This window comes from Schistocerca nitens, chromosome 2, assembly GCF_023898315.1.
Source record: "Schistocerca nitens isolate TAMUIC-IGC-003100 chromosome 2, iqSchNite1.1, whole genome shotgun sequence".
Taxonomy (NCBI): domain Eukaryota; kingdom Metazoa; phylum Arthropoda; class Insecta; order Orthoptera; family Acrididae; genus Schistocerca; species Schistocerca nitens.
Window position 1 is genome coordinate 124,778,273 of NC_064615.1, and position 15,341 is coordinate 124,793,613.

At 38.9% G+C, this 15,341-nt stretch overlaps 1 protein-coding gene across 4 annotated transcripts in view; it reads right to left on the bottom strand.

Annotated features, from left to right (window-relative positions):
- LOC126235818 (transport and Golgi organization protein 11) overlaps positions 1-15,341 on the bottom strand; it is a 58,919-nt gene that overhangs the window by 19,601 nt on the left and 23,977 nt on the right. For all 4 annotated transcript variants that reach the window (XM_049944667.1, XM_049944665.1, XM_049944666.1 and 1 more), the window contains exon 3: positions 15,014-15,105. In XM_049944667.1, coding sequence (XP_049800624.1) covers positions 15,014-15,105 — 92 coding nt within the window. The remainder of the gene's footprint in view (positions 1-15,013; positions 15,106-15,341) is intronic.

Here is a 15,341-nt window from a genome sequence, read left to right on the forward strand (position 1 = left end):
AGGTGAGCGCCACAATCAGGACTGCATACGACCGAGGCACACAGGGCCAACACCCGGCATCATGGTGTGGGGAGCGATTTCCTACACTGGCCATACACCACTGGTGATCGTCGAGGGGACACTGAATAGTGCACGGTACATCCAAACCGTCATCGAACCCATCGTTCTACCATTCCTAGACCGGCAAGGGAACTTGCTGTTCCAACAGGACAATGCACGTCCGCATGTATCCCGTGCCACCCAACGTGCTCTAGAAGGTGTAAGTCAACTACCCTGGCCAGCAAGATCTCCGGATCTGTCCCCCATTGAGCATGTTTGGGACTGGATGAAGTGTCGTCTCACGCGGTCTGCACGTCCAGCACGAACGCTGGTCCAACTGAGGCGCCAGGTGGAAATGGCATGGCAAGCCGTTCCACAGGACTACATCCAGCATCTCTACGATCGTCTCCATGGGAGAATAGCAGCCTGCATTGCTGCGAAAGGTGGATATACACTGTACTAGTGCCGACATTGTGCATGCTCTGTTGCCTGTGTCTATGTGCCTGTGGTTCTGTCAGTGTGATCATGTGATGTATCTGACCCCAGGAATGTGTCAATAAAGTTTCCCCTTCCTGGGACAATGAATTCACGGTGTTCTTATTTCAATTTCCAGGAGTGTACACAGTTCAACCACCAATCGCAGTCCTATGTACTTGAGAAACACACAGTATGTATTTTAGAAGTAAGCCCTAAGCCATGTGACTGTGTGGATCCTCTTCTCTTTTTTTTTTTTTTCTGGCAATTGTCGACTATAAAACGAATTAAAACCAGAAGCTCATGAAGTTAAAAATAAAAATGTTTTAGAATTGAAAGGGATATTGACAAGGCGAATAAACTTACCTACTAGTTTCGAAACTGTTATCATATCTGTTAGTGTGGAAACTATGAACAGAATTACTATTTTGGTTCTGATTAGCTGTGATCAGAATACTAGCAGAATTTCAGAGTTACCTCCTGTTTTGTAGTTCAGTCTGTTTGTTAGTGAGTATTTAGTTGATGTTAAAAATGACTAAAAATTTAGGTTTCTTATAAAATATTCATTTTCTTTGATGATGAAGAATTTGGAATTTATAGAAAATGTTTCAGGATGTGTGTGGTGCGACATGCGTCATGAATGCACTTTGATTATTTTTGTTAGATTTAATGAGTTCTAACAAACTGAAAATTCCTTCCAGTTGGCCCATTGTACATCATGTCACAATCATCATACCTAATTTTAAATATTCGAGTTTTATTTCACAGTTCCGGTCGATGGGTGGTGTGTCATATTTCCAATATTGTTTTCAGTGAAATCCAATTCAGATTTTCACATGTTGAAAAGTTTTCACTATTTTATTTGAAATGTTACTACCTGTATAATATAGAAGAACTGTGACATTAGTCTTTTATTTAGCCACTTCTGTATCTACTAATACTGATGGCGATTGACTTTTGCTTTATTTTCAACTTTTGTTTGTGTAGTTCTTTAATAATTTGTGGTTCACAATTGTTCATTTTGTTTAAAGTTTCACGTATTTTTATTTCTTTGTTAATCTCATCTTCATCTTGATGAAGATTTATCATTATCTATACCCCTGCATGAGAGCTTTTATTTATTCATTACTGTGTTGCATGATCCACTACCTATTAATGTGTCTGTAGCTGCTGGTTTCTGAAAAATTCCGAACTGTGCAATGAATCACTTTTCTTTACTGTAACATAAAAAAGTTGATACATTTATTTCCTTCGACTACACTGGTGAAGTTGATTTTATCATGCATATTATACTTGTGGATACATATTAGAAATATTCTTTGTACCATTCAACAGGACTGTCAGGAGAGTTAAGTGTCAACCAGCCAAACTTCCTTTGTTTTTGTGTTCAAGAAACTCAACCAAAATAGTACACAAAATATGAACTCTTTTGTATAAGGAATAATACACTTTTATTAACATAAGCAGAGCACAGAAAAAGATATTCTGTAAGAACTTGAGACTAGTTTTCTGTTTTAGATTAGCACTATTCAAGATTTGTCTCTATTAGCAAGCAAGTTCGAAAATGCTGTTGTTAAAACAGTACCTCTAGTACTCTGGTGCCAACTCTGACAGCTATCACAAACGCATTAGTTTACAATCTTACCATTAAACAGTATGTTCAGAGTTTATGCTCCTCTTTTGATGACCTGATATGGGTTTGGGTATGGATGTTTTAGCAATTTTTTGACACCGTCTGTTCGCAATATGACGTATGTGCATGTTAGCAAGTCACGAAACACTTAGATAGGTGTCATTCTGTGCCCTTACGCTTGACGAGGGTGGATGTGTGTGAAATGTTCCTTCAAGTGACAAATGAAGCCTGAATGGTCATGGTCAGGTATCTGCATGGAACCTGGGTCACTGAACTTGCCAGACAGTCGAACTGCTTTGTCATAAACAAACACTGCTGGCGATGAAACTAAGTCAGGTTTATATGTGGTGCAAAGACCACGCGAGACTGTGGGTAAGGCAACTGTCCAACTAATTTCATGGAATGTCAATGGATCCTTTCAAGAATGGTGCTAATGTTTGGTCACACTGTTATTCACTGAGTTGCTGCTGATTGTCCTATGATGGAGAGCACCACAGAATTTACTATGCTGAGTAAATAAATCCAACTCCAACTGTCGGCTGCAGTCTGTGGTAATGTGCAGTAGATAACAAAAGCACGAAATTCAATTTGACACATAGGCAAAGGTACCTGCTGATATGTTGTCAACTGGCATAACTTCTTGGCAGTGAGTGAAATGATCAATTGCAGTTAATAACTAGTGCTGATCATTTCATGGTGGACATGGACCTACTACTTTGATGTGCACATGTGTGAAGCATGTTGTGTTATCTGCAAAATCTCCAAATGGCGCATGAACAACAAGAATCTTACTGTGCTGACACTGAAGGAACGCACGAGCCCACTCTTGACAGTCCTACAAAACGATCTGAAACCAGATGAGTTGATGATCTGACACCAGGGTGGCACATGCAAAGAAGACTGCCAAAAGCGTGTCTGAGGTATGCGGGTGGCAGAAAAGGACGAGACATTCCACCTGAAATGTTGCAATACAGCTTCATCTCTGAACTGGGAGTGCCAACCAGTTGTAACTGAAGGGTGAGTGATTTATCATTTCGTAGTTTCTGGAGTTCCTGATCAGACTCTTGCGCCTTTGCATTTAGGACAAAACCAAAAACATTTGTTACACTGCTAACTCGAGACAGACAGTCAGCAATCACTTTGTCAGAACCCGGAATATGGTAGACGTTGGTCTGAAATGGGCAACAATCGCTATGTGGTTGTATTTTTGTTGCTCTGTCTGAAGGTTTAGACCAGCAGGTTGGGAACTGTAAAAATTGCAAATTCTCTGGCTTCCAACTGGGGCGAAACTACTCGATTGGTTCAGAGAATTTATGTAAAGGCTTTTGCATAGTCCGACATATAAAACACAGTCACACGCACCACATAGATCGTAGCTACAATCTCTTAACAGGGGTACCGGAAATCTGTGTGGAATTGTCCTTGCATTAAGCGCATGATAATCACCACACGAGCGTTATGCACCACACTTCTTGGGTAATAGATGGAGATGTGACAACCATATACTGCTGGAAGGTTGAACAATACCTTCCCAGAGCACTGAGACAAATTCTGCTTTTGCAATAGCCAGTTGATCAGAAGCTAAACGCCATGCCATGAAACTGGTGAGTTATTAGTCATTTTGAAATAAAGAACAATATTGTGTCATACCTCTCTTAGGGTGCCTGATGGTCACATTATGAGTGGAATCCTTTCAAACGACTCAGCATACTTGCTTTCTCCTGCCTGCACAAGCTTGGCACTGTGTCGCTGTACTGCTTCAGAATCCAGCAGTCAGAAGTCCACTGATACTAGCAGCGAGTCTCACATTCGGCAGATGATTATGCACCAGGAAGTCAGCTCCAATAATGGGCAACAGTGGTGTAGTCTGAGTCCAGCTCAATACATTGTGTAGGTTGGTTGGTTGTTTGGGGGAAGAGACCAAACAGCGAGGTTATCGGTCTCATAGGGTTAGGGAAGGATGGGGAAGGAAGTCGGCCGTGCCCTTTCAAAGGAACCATCCCGGCATTTGCCTGGAGCGATTTAGGGAAATCACGGAAAACCTAAATCAGGATGGCCGGACGCGGGATTGAACCGTCGTCCTTCCGAATGCGAGTCCAGTGTGCTAACCACTGCGCCACCTCGCTCGGTACATTGTGTACCCCAAGTCGCTGCAGATGAACTGTTTGTGCCAGAAAGACAGAACCAAGTTGGTGGCTGACAATTGTAGTGTGAAGTCCCAGGATAAATGCACAAGTCTGATCCAGTGGCCACAAGAAATTTTTGTATAGTCTTCTGATCATTAATAGAGAGAGGGGCAGATTTCAACCAACAACTGGATGCACCTATGTCCGACTGCCACTGCTATTAGAGTAGGCACAAGGTGAGGTGCAAGCACCATTCAGGGCCGAAGAGTACGTCGTGGAATGACTACATGACCTCCTGCAATAAGATCCTCTGTCATTGCTGAAGCTGCAATGAGAAAACAGTCCACTTATTTGTTTAGCTAGAGCAACGACCTTATCTGAGATGCAATCAATCTGCACAGGTCACTGTCAATGATGAAGTACTGTTGCACAATGCCACTATTGCATTGACTGGTATTATATATTATTGCATCTTGAATTCCATCAGCCACATAAGGGACAGTGACTAATGGCATTTCTGCCTGTGTTGCTACTATAACTTTACCATGGGCCGGAAGATGGTGCTCCTACACGTACATAGCAAGTTGTCAGGTACAGTAGCCTTGCTGCTTAGGCGTCTTAGGTATCATGACTTTCCTTTCTCCGATATCTTCCTGTTTAGAACTATAGATATGTGCTCTTCTTGGAGGGTAGGAACTCTAAGAATCAATTTCCTCTTGAGTTTGTGACAGGAATCTTCTGCAGGAGGAGCAGTACTTGTGTCTTCCACTCCAGTTGCGTAATGGCGGTTGAGCTGACTGACCATCAGAGCAAATTTGTATAATTAGTAGCTATAATGTGTAATGGAAGCTTGCTTCTATCTGGGCGGGGGGCGGGGGGGGGGGGGGGAGGGGGAGCTGGACTGTGAGGCCACAATAGAAGCAATCAGACAAGTTACAATATTGTCTGCCCACTAGTAGACACTCGGGCTTGCATTTTCATGAAAAAAATCCTTGTTTACTCTTGAGTGTTTGTATGACTATTTCTGGTCTTTGTAGGCTGTTCACACCAGGCGATATTGTGTTTTGGTCACCAATGTCAGCACGGCTAAGTGTTAGACGTATGAAATAATTACATTTTCATGTTCAAGCAACTCAACCAAAATGGAATACGAGATATGAGCACTTGTGTACCAGGAATAATAAGCTTTTATTAACATAATAGAGAACAGAAGAAGGTCTGAAAGAACTTGAGACTATTTTCTGCATTGGATTAACGTTACTCATGATCTGTATCTATTAGCAAAGAAGTTTAAGCACACTGTCACTTTCACAGAATGTCGCTTGAAACACCAAGTTGAAATCAACTGCCAATGGTGAATAACAGTTCCCCTGGCATTTTATGTGCAAACTCTTTGATAGTTGCGATGTATACAGTAGTCAACAATTTTGACTGTTACAGGACTAAGACGTCAGTGATGTAACATTTGTTGTAAGTGACTATCAGCATTATTGTTTAAATTCCTTTAACTTCTTCAGTATGGTTTATGAATGTGTAAGCCAAGATTCCCATCACACAGCTTCCCATGGCAAGTTTGTCCAGCTAAGAGTTATAAGTAGTTATAAGAAATAGTAACAACAGCTGAATAAATTCACAGATTTCACCCCAGCTAGTTTCTTGTGCTTAATTAAGTTATTTTAATTATATCTATGGTTTCCTTTATGGGAATGTTTGTATAAAATATTAGTAATATTGAATAAAACCAGTTTACTGTTGTGAGGAATGCTAGTGTTTTTGAGGTACAACACTTAAGTCTTTTGGACTAACCTTTTATACTAAAGTATTTACAAAAATTCTATACTTTACCAAATTATTTCACAACCGATTGAAACATTATCTGCACCTTTCAAAGTAAAAGGTTTTGGTGGTACAAATTAGTTACCTTATAGACATCATTTTACGTAAACCATAATAAATGCCACAGGCGTCAAACATTTTTTTCCAACTGTACTTTTCCTAATATTTCATGGAAATTTGTTGTTCACTAAATTGGAAACTATTATTGTGTTCTAAACATACAGCTGTAAGCGCAAAAACTGTAGAGGAAGACAGAGATTGGAATACATCCAGCAAATGATTGAGGACATAGGTTGCAAGTGCTACTCTGAGATGGAATGGCTGGCACAGGAGAAGAATTCGTGGTGGGGCATCAAACCAGTCAGAACACTGATGACTACGAAACAGTACACTTTTTTTTTGTAAAGAACTGAATATTTTGTAAGAACTAAATATATGCTGTTTTTTACACCTGGTATATTTTAGAATCCTGTTGTTGTTGTTGTTGTTGTGGTCTTCAGTCCTGAGACTGGTTTGATGCAGCTCTCCATGCTACTCTATCCTGTGCAAGCTTCTTCATCTCCCAGTACCTACTGCAGCCTACATCCTTCTGAATCTGCTTAGTGTATTCATCTCTTGGTCTCCCTCTACGATTTTTACCCTCCACGCTGCCCTCCAATACTAAATTGGTGATCCCTTGATGCCTCAGAACATGTCCTACCAACCGATCCCTTCTTCTGGTCAAGTTGTGCCACAAACTTCTCTTCTCCCCAATCCTATTCAATACTTCCTCATTAGTTATGTGATCTACCCATCTAATCTTCAGCATTCTTCTGTAGCACCACATTTCGAAAGCTTCTATTCTCTTCTTGTCCAAACTATTTATCGTCCCTGTTTCACTTCCATACATGGCTACACTCCATACAAATACTTTCAGAAACGACTTCCTGACAATTAAATCTATACTCGATGTTAACAAATTTCTCTTCTTCAGAACCGCTTTCCTCGGCATTTATATCCTCTCTACTTCGACCATCATCAGTTATTTTGCTCCCCAAATAGCAAAACTCCATTACTACTGTAAGTGTCTCGTTTCCTAATCTAATTCACTCAGCATCACCCAACTTAAGTCGACAACATTCCATTATCCTCGATTTGCTTTTGTTGATGTTCATCTTATATCCTCCTCTCAAGACACTGTCCATTCCATTCAACTGCTCTTCCAAGTCCTTTGCTGTCTCTGACAGAATTACAATGTCATCGGCGAACCTCATTTCTTCTCCATGGATTTTAATACCTACTCCGAATTTTTCTTTTGTTTCCTTTACTGCTTGCTCAATATACAGATTGAATAACATCGGGGAGAGGCTACAACCCTGTCTTACTCCCTTCCCAACAACTGCTTCCCTTTCATGCCCCTCGACTCTTATAACTACCATCTGGTTTCTGTACAGATTGTAAATAGCCTTTCGCTCCCTGTATTTTACCCCTGCCACCTTTAGAATTTGAAAGAGAGTATTCCAGTCAACATTGTCAAAAGCTTTCTCTAAGTCTACAAATGCTAGAAACGTAGGTTTGCCTTTCCTTAATCTTTCTTCTAAGATAAGTCATATGGTCAGTATTGCCTCACGTGTTCCAGTATTTCTACGGAATCCAAACTGATCTTCCCCGAGATCGGCTTCTACTAGTTTTTCCATTCGTCTGTAAAGAATTCGTGTTAGTATTTTGCAGCTGTGGCTTATTAAACTGGTTGTTTGGTAATTTTCACATTTGTCAACACCTGCTTTCTTTGCGATTGGAATTATTATATTCTTCTTGAAGCCTGAGGGTATTTCGCCTGTCTCGTACATCTTGCTCACCAGATGGTAGAGTTTTGTCAGGACTGGCTCTCCCAAGGCCGTCAGTAGTTCTAATGGAATGTTGTCTACTCCCGGGGCCTTGTTTCGACTCAGGTCTTTCAGTGCTCTGTCAAACTCTTCACGCAGTATCGTATCTCCCATTTCATCTTCATCTACATCCTCTTCCATTTCCATAATATTGTCCTCAAGTACATCTCCCTTGTATAGACCCTCTATATACTCCTTCCACCTTTCTGCTTTCCCTTCTTTGCTTACAACTGGGTTTCCATCTGAGCTCTTGATGTTCATACAAGTGGTTCTCTTATCTCCAAAGGTCTCTCTAATTTTCCTGTAGGCAGTATCTATCTTACCCCTAGTGAGATAAGCCTCTACATCCTTACATTTGTCCTCTAGCCATCCCTGCTTAGCGATTTTGCACTTCCTGTCAATCTCATTTTTGAGACGTTTGTATTCCTTTTTGCCTGCTTCATTTACTGCATTTTTATATTTTCTCCTTTCATCAATTAAATTCAATATTTCTTCTGTTACCCAAGGATTTCTACTAGCCCTTGTCGCTTTACCTACTTGATCCTCTGCTGCCTTCACTACTTCATCCCTCAAAGCTACCCATTCTTCTTCTACTGTATTTCTTTCCCCCATTCCTGTCAATTGTTCCCTTATGCTCTCCCTGAATCTCTGTACAACCTCTGGTTCTTTCAGTTTATCCAGGTCCCATCTCCGTAAGTTCCCACCTTTTTGCAGTTTCTTGAATTTTAATCTACAGGTCATAACCAATAGATTGTGGTCAGAGGCCACATCTGCCCCTGGAAATGTCTTACAATTTAAAACCTGGTTCCTAAATCTCTGTCTTACCATTATATAATCTATCTGATACCTTTTAGTATCTCCAGGGTTCTTCCATGTATACAACCTTCTTTCATGATTCTTAAACCAAGTGTTAGCTATGATTAAGTTGTGCTCTGTGCAAAATTCTACCATGCGGCTTCCTCTTTCATTTCTTAGCCCCAATCCATAATCACCTACTACGTTTCCTTCCTTAGAATCCTAAAGTTTCTATTTTGCAACTTTATAAAATAACATTTACCATTATTTTATTCCTTTGAATTTAGTAATAGTGGAAAAAAGAGAACTTGACACAAAATTGTTAACAATACAAAAACTGAATGTCATTACAGTAAGTAATTTGAACAATACAGAACCTGTAAGAATTTCATGTTTTAATACTGTATATAGAACTGAAAATGCATCAAATTATCAGTCAATAGCATCAACATGTGCATCAGTCCTTGTTTCAAGAGTGCCTACAGCAAGTCGTTTGCGTGTGTTGTTGGTCTCTAAAAAGTACTCGTTAGTGCTAAAAATCTGAATGGTGTATTTTTACTGTTACAAGTTAAAACATGAAATAAAACATGCCATTATATTGTGAAAACATGTCTTCACTTTGTTAGTAAGAAACAAAGCTCTGCATCATCTCCTAGCAAAATAATGAGCACTGTATTAACATCACTGATCATGTAACTTTTTTGTAAATCATTGCTCTTTCCTTGAACTTTAAAAATGTACTACATTAGTAATTTGTGAAGAAAAGAGCGGTGCATAATTTGGGTACAAAACCACAAGAGTTGTTTTTCACATAATTTTGGAAAGAGGACCATTTCATCAAACACACAGAATTTATTCAATAAATGAGTTTTTTGCATCTTTTAAACCTATGTTTTCAATTTCTTGTTAATACTTCACAGTGTAGATTGGTCAGTTCCCAGTTTGTGATTTTCTCCACTGTTACACTACATTTGCTCTGAAATAATTGAAAAGTAATTTTGTATTGGTTTACGATGGGGAGTTGTGCCTTGTCTAGGCCATTTTTGTGTTGAACAAAAGATTATTAATCACACTACTATGCAGCTTTATTCAGAAGATCCTGCTCTGCTTTTGTGAAATGATTATCTGTCAGCTTTCCTACATGTCCGAAAATTTTGAAATGTCTGATTTGTGCTGACCATCTTTACAAATTCTTTTCATTCTATTGTGAACTATGAGATTACTTACTTTCTTTATACATTTCTCTCTATCTTCCTAACTCATAATATGTGCATAACGATTACTTTGATTATTAAGTCACATTGTACTGGACAGAGTGTTTTGGTTAGCATTAAACACTTCACATACAATTGGTGGTTGAGTCACATCTTATGTTTAAACTTATCTCTAATTTCATACTTGGTCCACATAATTTCACTGAATCTTTTCATGTGTTACCAGTTTATTAGTCAACAAAAATTCTTTTTCCTAGCATATAATTCGATTCCTTTTGTAATACAAGGCTTTTTTTTATATCATATCAATGTTCTTTTCTCAGGAAAGTAGCTTTCAAACACTGACAAAAAAACTGTAAATAAATACATTAAATTTGGAGCTGGGATATCAACATTATACAGGGAGGGCCACTGATAGTGACCGGGCCAAATATCTCACGAAATAAACATCAAACGAAAAAACTACAAAGAACGTAAGTCGTCTAGCTTGAAGGGGGAAACCAGATGGTGCTATGGTTGGCCCACTAGATGGCGCTGCCATAGGTCAAACGGATATCAACTGTGTTTTTTTAAATAGGAACCCCCATTTTTTATTACATATTTGTGTAGTACGCAAAGAAAGAAATATGAATGTTTTAGCTGGACCACTTTTTTCGCTTTGTAATAGATGGCGCTGTAATAGCCGCAAATGTCTAAGTACGTGGTATCACGTAACATACTGCCAGTGCGGACGGTATTCGCTTCGTGATACATTACCCGTTTTAAAATGGACCGTTCACCAATTACGGAAAAGGTCGATATCATATTGATGTACGGCTATTGTGATCAAATTGCCCAACGGGCGTGTGCTATGTATGCTGCTCGGTATCCTGGATGACATCATCCAAGTGTCTGGACTGTTCGCCGGATAGTTATGTTATTTAAGGAAACTTAAGGAAACAGGAAGTGTTCAGCCACGTGTGAAATGTCAACCACGACCTGCAACAAATGATGATGCCCAAGTAGGTGTTTTAGCTGCTGTCACGGGTAATCCGCACATCAGTAGCAGACAAATTGCGCGAGAATCGGGAATCTCAAAAACGTCAGTGTTGAGAATGCTACATCAACATCGATTGCACCCGTACCATATTTCTATGCACCAGGAATTGCATGGCGACGACTTTGAACGTCAGTGTACAGTTCTGCCACTGGGTACAAGAGAAATTACGGGGCGATGACAGATTGTTTTGCAAGCATTCTATTTAGCAACAAAGTGTCATTCACCAACAGCGATAACATAAACCGGCATAATATGCACTATTGGGCAACAGAAAATTCACGATGGCTGCAACAAGTGGAACATCAGCGACCTTGGCGGGTTAATGTATGGTGCGGCGTTATGGGAGGAAGGATAATTGGCCCCCATTTTATCGACGGCAATCTAAATGGTGCAATGTATGCTGATTTCCTGCGTAATGTTCTACCAATGTTACTACAAGATGTTTCACTGCATGACAGAATGGCGATGTATTTCCAACATGATGGATGTCCGGCACATAGCTCACGTGCGATTGAACGGTACTGAATAGCATATTTCATTTCAGGTGGATTGGTCGTCGAAGCACCGTACCATGGCCCGCACGTTCAGTGGATCTGACGCCCCTGGATTTCTTTCTGTGGCGAAAGTTGAACGATATTTGCTATCATGATCCACCGACAACGCCTAACATGCGTCAGCGCATTGTCAGTGCATGTGCGAACATTACGGAAGGCTAACTACCCGCTGTTAAGAGCAATGTTGTTACACGTATTACCAAATGCATTGTGGTTGATGGACATCATTTTGAGCATTTATTGCATTAATGTGGTATTTACAAGTAATCACACTGTAACAGCATGCGTTCTTAGAAATGATAAGTTCACAAAGGTACATGTATCATATAGGAACAACCGAAATAAAATGTTCAAACCTACCTACATTCTGTATTTTAATTTAAAAAACCTACCTGTTACGAGCTGTTCGTCTAAAATTGTGAGCCATATGTTTGTGACTATTACAGAGCCCTCCACCATAAAGCGAAAAAAGTGATCCAACTAAAACATTCATATTTCTTTAAGTACTACACGAATATGTAATAAAAAATGGGGGTTCCTATTTAAAAAAACGCAGTTGATATCCGTTTGACCTATGACAGCGCCATCTAGCGGACCAACCATAGTGCTATCTGGTTTCCCCCTTGAAGCTAGACAAGTTTTGTTCTTTGTAGTTTTTTCTTTTCACGCTTATTTCGTGAGATATTTGCCCTGGTCATGATCAATGGGCCACCCTGTATACTAACATCCAGTCAGCTTCCTGTAGAACTGCCTAACATTTCTTCTGCCTGTTAATTACTCTGTTATCCATGATATCACTACATAGTAATCGGTAATTTATCAAGTACGGCTAGTTGTGCAGCATCATTATGGAGGCCATTCACAACTGGGCAAACTTTTATATTACTCACGCAGTGTTCACCTACAAGTGAGTTGTCAGTTACTGTACTGTTTACCTCTGCAATTCTGGCTAGAAAAGGAACAACAGAATTCTGGTTGTAAGTGCTGAATAATACTTCCGTAACTTTTTCCTATCTGCATCTTCCAGAAAATTAACATTAAACTCTCCATGGACTATCATTTCCTTTCTTTTGTTGGCTAGGTGACAGTAACAATTCAAATTTATAAAAATTACAGACAATTTTTCGGTGAAGATCTACATACTGTAATAATTTAAAATTACTTTTCCGGTAGTAACAATTCACAGGCCTAGGCTTCCAATTGTTGTTTTGATGGTCACTATAGCTACACACAAAAATATTGACTTGATCTACTTATTGAAACTGTCAATTTTTCTGCTGCACCTCACTGCTCACACTAGTTTCAGCCCTTTGATAACACTGTCACGTGTCTTCTCACAGTCTACTACAATGAGTAAATCACACAATGATTGAAGTACAAGATCCATGTTCTCAGTGCTTTGCATGTAATGGCACTGTTTAGCAGAGCTCATATTAGATGTCAAACTGCTCAAATAACAAGTAACTGATGTGAAGCAATGGATTTATACCCCTTCAAAAGGAAAACTATTTCTCATATGCTGAACATATTAAAGAGGCTAATGAAGAGCACAATTCACCTTTTATGACTGTGTTATAAATCATCTAGTGCACCCAGAGAGCAGAGAAGATACGGACAAACCATACGTTATCGATTTAGAATTTGACAGAAACCGACCATCAATGTCTTGAACAGCTCAGTGTGTTCCATGGTCAACAGTTCCCAATAAAAAACAGGTCCCTGGAGAATTTAAACTACCACTGCTTCTAAAATCAGCATGTTTAGCATTAACATCATTTTAAAATTTCATACAAGGGTCTCAAAATCGAGACATAAAGCTTGCAGTTCTACAATCGAAATGGGGTACCAAAGCTCCACTAACAGAAATTATAAATCAAACCTTCGAAACTGGTTGCTTCCCTGATTGTCTGAAACATCCAAAAATTTTACCAGTTCACAAGAAGGGTGATATAGGAAACATTGTGAACTACAGGCCAATAGCCCTATTGTCATCCTTTTCCGAAGTGATAGAGACAATAATGAAGAACAGGCTTATTAGCTATCTAAGCAAATTCAACCTCCTCTGCAATGATCAGTTTGGTTTCAGGCCTGGCAGAGGCACAGAATCTGCAATAGCACGAACCACAAAAACAGTTTTAGAAGCACTAGATGAGAACAGCTATGTAACTGATCTTTTCCTAGACCTTTCTATGGCATCTGACACAGTTGACCACCAGAAACTGTTGCCTAAGTTAGAGGCACTAGGAGTAAGGGGAGTGGTTAACAAATGGTTTCATTCAAAACAGTTGTCAGTAGAGATCACACATGTCTCGAGTGAATCAAAGTACATTGAGAAAAATATATCAGATCCACAATATATCAATATTGGGGTCCTCAAGGAAGTGTATGGGACCCAGTATTGTTTCTGGTATATATATAAATGATTTCCCACAACATATCAGCCATGGAGAGAAGATATTGTTTGCTGATGACAGCAACATATTAATCATCAGTAAGACACCAGCACAAATGCTGGAAAGTTCTACTGAAGTGCTGAGGGATGTCTACAAATGGTCACAGGAAAACAAAGTAACCAACAACGTAAAGAAAACAAATACACTATGCTTTAAAGTGAATAGGAAACAGAGTCCCTTAAATTTAAAACTAGATAACATCTCCATAGATGATGTGCCTACAACAAAATTCTTAGGGTTGCACATTGAGAGCCAAATGAAATGGAATGAACATGCTATGAAAGTCTCAAAAAAGATATCCATGACATGTTATGCACTTAAAGAGTCCTTGCATCCGCATGCAGTGGTGAATGTCTGAGAAATGTATAATTTAGTTATGTTCATTCAGTATTCAGTTATGGTATAATTTTCTGGGGAAAGAGTGCTCAGAATTTACAAAAAGTATTTAAAATGCAAAAGAGAGCAGTATGAATTACAACGAAAAGCAGTAAGTGGGCCCACTGCAGAGAACTTTGCAAAATGTTATAAATTCTAACTGTTCCTTATGAATTTATATTCCAAACCATAGTGTATATCAAGAAAAATACAGAAAGGTATAGTACAAATAGCAGTTTTCATAACTATAGTACAAGAACAAGTCAATGTCTTCACATAGACATGAAAAATAAACATAAGACTTAAACTTGTTTGAAGATGTAAATCTGTATAATAAACTGCAGCAGAAAATAAAAGAAACAGATAATATGTACTGCTTTAGGAAAAAATCTTAAATTTTATTTGCAGGAACACTGTTTTTATACTATATGTGAATTCCTTAGTGAAAATGATTGTAAATAACTTATAACTCACAATGTTTAACTACATGTAACGAAAAACTGTATATACAAATATGTGAATGTATACATTTTAAAATGTCTATTGATAAAAAAAAAAGAAAGGAAAAAAAATTGGGAACATGTGATTTGAAGAGAACATTATTTCTTACCTTCACTCTCACTGATTCTTTCAAAGGCATGATGCTATTTTCATATTCAATTTCTCTTGGAATTCCTTTGATACCTATGTGTTGCTCATTTCCTGTTAAAAATATGACAACCACAAAGTAAACAGGGATTCAATTTGGGATACTAGCAATTACTAATTGAATAATCCAGTATTACATTTTAGAGAATTACAGCTGTTACTGCTGCATTATCAAAGCTATTCTCATGAAATAGGTTAAAGTGCTTAAAAAGAAATGCCATAAATATGTATACACAGCAAGACTTAAGAAGAGCACCCACCCACAAACTGGGACAGACTGCATAAACACA